General features: G+C 51.3%; 2 protein-coding genes across 2 annotated transcripts in view; one reads left to right on the top strand and one right to left on the bottom strand.

Annotated features, from left to right (window-relative positions):
* Positions 1 to 330: 330 nt before the first annotated feature.
* MGYG_08447 (hypothetical protein) lies at positions 331 to 1,401 on the top strand (the record flags this gene model as incomplete). Its single annotated transcript, XM_003169494.1, has 2 exons — positions 331 to 819; positions 1,042 to 1,401. The coding sequence occupies 2 exons, from the start codon at positions 331 to 333 to the stop codon at positions 1,399 to 1,401; spliced, it is 849 nt and encodes a 282-aa protein (XP_003169542.1).
* Positions 1,402 to 2,206: 805 nt separating this feature from the next.
* The window catches only part of MGYG_08446 (CMGC/SRPK protein kinase), a gene marked incomplete at both ends in the record, with an annotated part of 2,072 nt that continues 1,205 nt past the window's right edge, over positions 2,207 to 3,073 (bottom strand). Inside the window, 3 exons of the mRNA XM_003169493.1 lie at positions 2,207 to 2,644; positions 2,709 to 2,946; positions 3,012 to 3,069. Coding sequence (XP_003169541.1) covers positions 2,207 to 2,644; positions 2,709 to 2,946; positions 3,012 to 3,069 — 734 coding nt within the window. The remainder of the gene's footprint in view (positions 2,645 to 2,708; positions 2,947 to 3,011; positions 3,070 to 3,073) is intronic.

Below are 3,073 nucleotides of genomic sequence, written 5' to 3'. Positions count from 1 at the left end.
ACCCTTGTTACGTGGGAATGCCGTGTAGCCATAGCCAGAGTAGCTTGTAACTGTCAGCCGTGGAACCTTGCTTATCTGCCCCTGTAAGTAGGGTTAGCTAGGCCGGTAACCCACTAAATATAGCAGGTTGCTTCGTATCTGTTGACGTCAGAGAGACACGACCATGGCCTCCCTGGCTTGGATGTAGTGCTTACTTGCCCTTTTCCTTCCCTCTGACGTCCCTAAAAGAAAAACTGCTTACTAAGCCAACTTGCGGCTCAAGTAACTAAATATTCCAACGTCGAATGTGATTCCATCACAAGCTCAGCTTCAACCATCACATACACCACCATGTCTCTGGCCGACTACCTAGCGAAAAACTACCTGACAGCAGACACATTATCGTCGGAGCGGCCGAAGAAGAAGCGCAAGAAGAATAAGCATGCCGCGGCCGAGGCTGCCAACGCCGGCGGCCTGATAATCGCAGATGACGACCCTCCTTTACTCTCTAGCTCGACCAAGACCTCACGATCCAGACAGCCAGGCAGATACGATTCGGACGAGGACGATGAGATACCATACGCAGCGCAGGGCGGAACAAGCAGCGAGTTCCGAAAATCCAAGTCTTCGCAATGGCGGAGCGTGACAGGACCACAGCCCCCTACAAACGACGAGCAGGTCGCGGCAGACGCGATTCTGGCCTCTGCAGCCGCCGAGCGAACGGCTCAGATGGAAGACGATGACGATAGGCCCGTAGTGGCCGAGGAAGATGACTCGATGCCACGAATGGAGTCGGGCATGAGAGCTGGATTGCAGACCGCGGCCGATACTGCGGCCATGGTAGCAGCACAGGAACGAGAGCAGGCGCAGGAAGCCGAGAAGCTACGGAAGGATAGAAAGAAAAAAGGAAAACAGGAAGTTGGGCTGGAGTCGGAAACGATTTCCGAGATGCGTCTGCCGATTCATCAATGTGCTATGAAGCGGGCAAGAAGCACGCAAGCAGCGGAAGGAAGCTGCTGCTGCTGACCGGCCGCTAAGGAGCCTTGACGGGTGATGTGCAAGAAGCAGAAGAAGAAGCTCGTCGTCCAGCGCTGGAGGAAGCAAAGTTTATTCCCGTGCGCGAACCGGCGGACCGATGAGGATCTGAATGCCGAGCTCAAGGGCAGACAGAGGTGGAACGATCCTGCAGCGGCTTTCTTATCCGAGTCGAAAAGTGCCGGTGCTGGTGTCGGCGGTGCTGCTGCCGGGGGAGGGAAAAAGGTATATAGAGGTGCAACTCCGCCGAACCGATATGGGATCCGGCCGGGCTTCAGATGGGATGGAGTGGACAGGAGTAATGGGTTTGAGCATAAATGGTTTGAGGCACGGAACCGACGAGGCAGGATGGAAACTCTGGAATACGCATGGCAGATGGATGAATAATAATATATACCGTTTCTCGAAGCTCAACATTGATTTCCCGACCGAACGGATTTGTTGTATTTACTCTGGACAAAACATGAATGATGGAACGATACAGGAGAAGCAAGGGGAGAGGGAAAAAAAGACAAGAAGCCGCCATATGTATGAAATGAAATTCGTCCAATCATACGTTCTTCGCCTATTTTCAGAGGAAAGAATGTGCTGTGTTCGTTTCTGTATGTAGGTCAAAGTGAGCGTGAGATGACCTATATCCCAATTCCACCATCAGTTCTCCCTTTTCCCCTGAGCTCCAGCTCCAGCTCCTCTCCAGCTTCAGCTTCAGCGTCCACCACACCCCTCAGCAGTCCGTCAGTTGCATCAGACAGTTATATTTCCCTCCATAAGAATATAGACAGCATGATAATTGATAAGTTATAAACGAGACCAACAACACCCCCGTTTCAGCAGCGTAGCAGGACGGTAAAGCATGACAAAGCACTAGCACGAACAACTCTATCTATTTCAGCCATGATGATCCAATAAATCATGTAGGTTGGTTTCATTCTTTTGTTTCATTTCTCGCCCCAGCCATCGCCAACATTTCATTTCATCTCATCCGGCAAGTCAGGGGCAGTTGGAGGAGGAGGATGATGATGATGATGATAAGCCAATGAGATGAGGATGCAAGGGTAAGATAACAAGATGGACGACCACGATGCGGCCAAGGGTAGAGGAGGAGGGAACACCAAGGTTGAACGCCGTTAAAGATAACATTGATGGTAGGTAGCATTGGGATCAAGGGGAGAGGGAGGGATGGGGAGCAAGTTCACCTCCTCTTGACCTCGGATGCCCAGCCCTCGATGCCTTCTCCTCGACTGCCAACAGGAATGTTAAGGGAAATGTGGTCCATTCCTTTAGTGCCGTCAAGGTACTTATGGCTAGCCATCCCGCCGGCGTTTGCCCTCCGCTCGGGTATGAGTTCAAGCATAGGTATCAAGAAGTCCGACACTGCTTTACTCTCTTCCTCGGAAAAGTGATACTTCTCTCTGAGGACGTCGGGAAGCGCCCAGTGACGTAGTCTGTGAATATTGCGGAGCTCTCCCTTCCGGTTGAAGATTTCTTGGCTCCATTTTCCGGATAGACAGAGAGATTTGGGGAAAGGACCCAGGAGTTCAATGATCTGGGCAATGTGGTCGTCGTCTTTGCCGTACTTGGTGCCGGTCTGGGGGTCGAAGAGGTAGTCTCCAGTGATAAGTTCGAATGACTAGAGATGTTGGTTAGTGATGGGGGATCCAGTTGAGAGAAACTGGGCGGGTTTTACTACTGACCATGGCAGCCATGCTCCAGATATCAGTGCTGGCGCCCCACTTACCGCCCAGGATAACTTCCGGCGAGCGGTACTGTCTGGTCTGGATATCGTTTGTGAAGTGATGTCCGACCCAGCAGGCGTTACCTAGATCGGCTATCTTGACGGAGATTATATCGATATTGAACTGGTCGTCAGCCATGGCCTGGCTTGTGTCTTTGTTAAGGGAGATTCCTGAGACTTCGCGTTCAAGCAAGTCGCTGCTGAAAGTCAGTAAAAGGCGTATATTAATTATTATGATCGTTAACAAGATACGGTGACTTACGTAGTTTTTTCTCTTTGTTTCTGTTTTTCGTCGGCGGCTGCGTCCGAATCCTTAATGCCTAG

The sequence above is a fragment of the Nannizzia gypsea genome, genomic scaffold (genome assembly GCF_000150975.2).
Source record: "Nannizzia gypsea CBS 118893 supercont1.9 genomic scaffold, whole genome shotgun sequence".
Taxonomy (NCBI): Eukaryota; Fungi; Ascomycota; class Eurotiomycetes; order Onygenales; family Arthrodermataceae; genus Nannizzia; species Nannizzia gypsea.
This window is presented reverse-complemented; position numbering and strand designations above follow the sequence as displayed.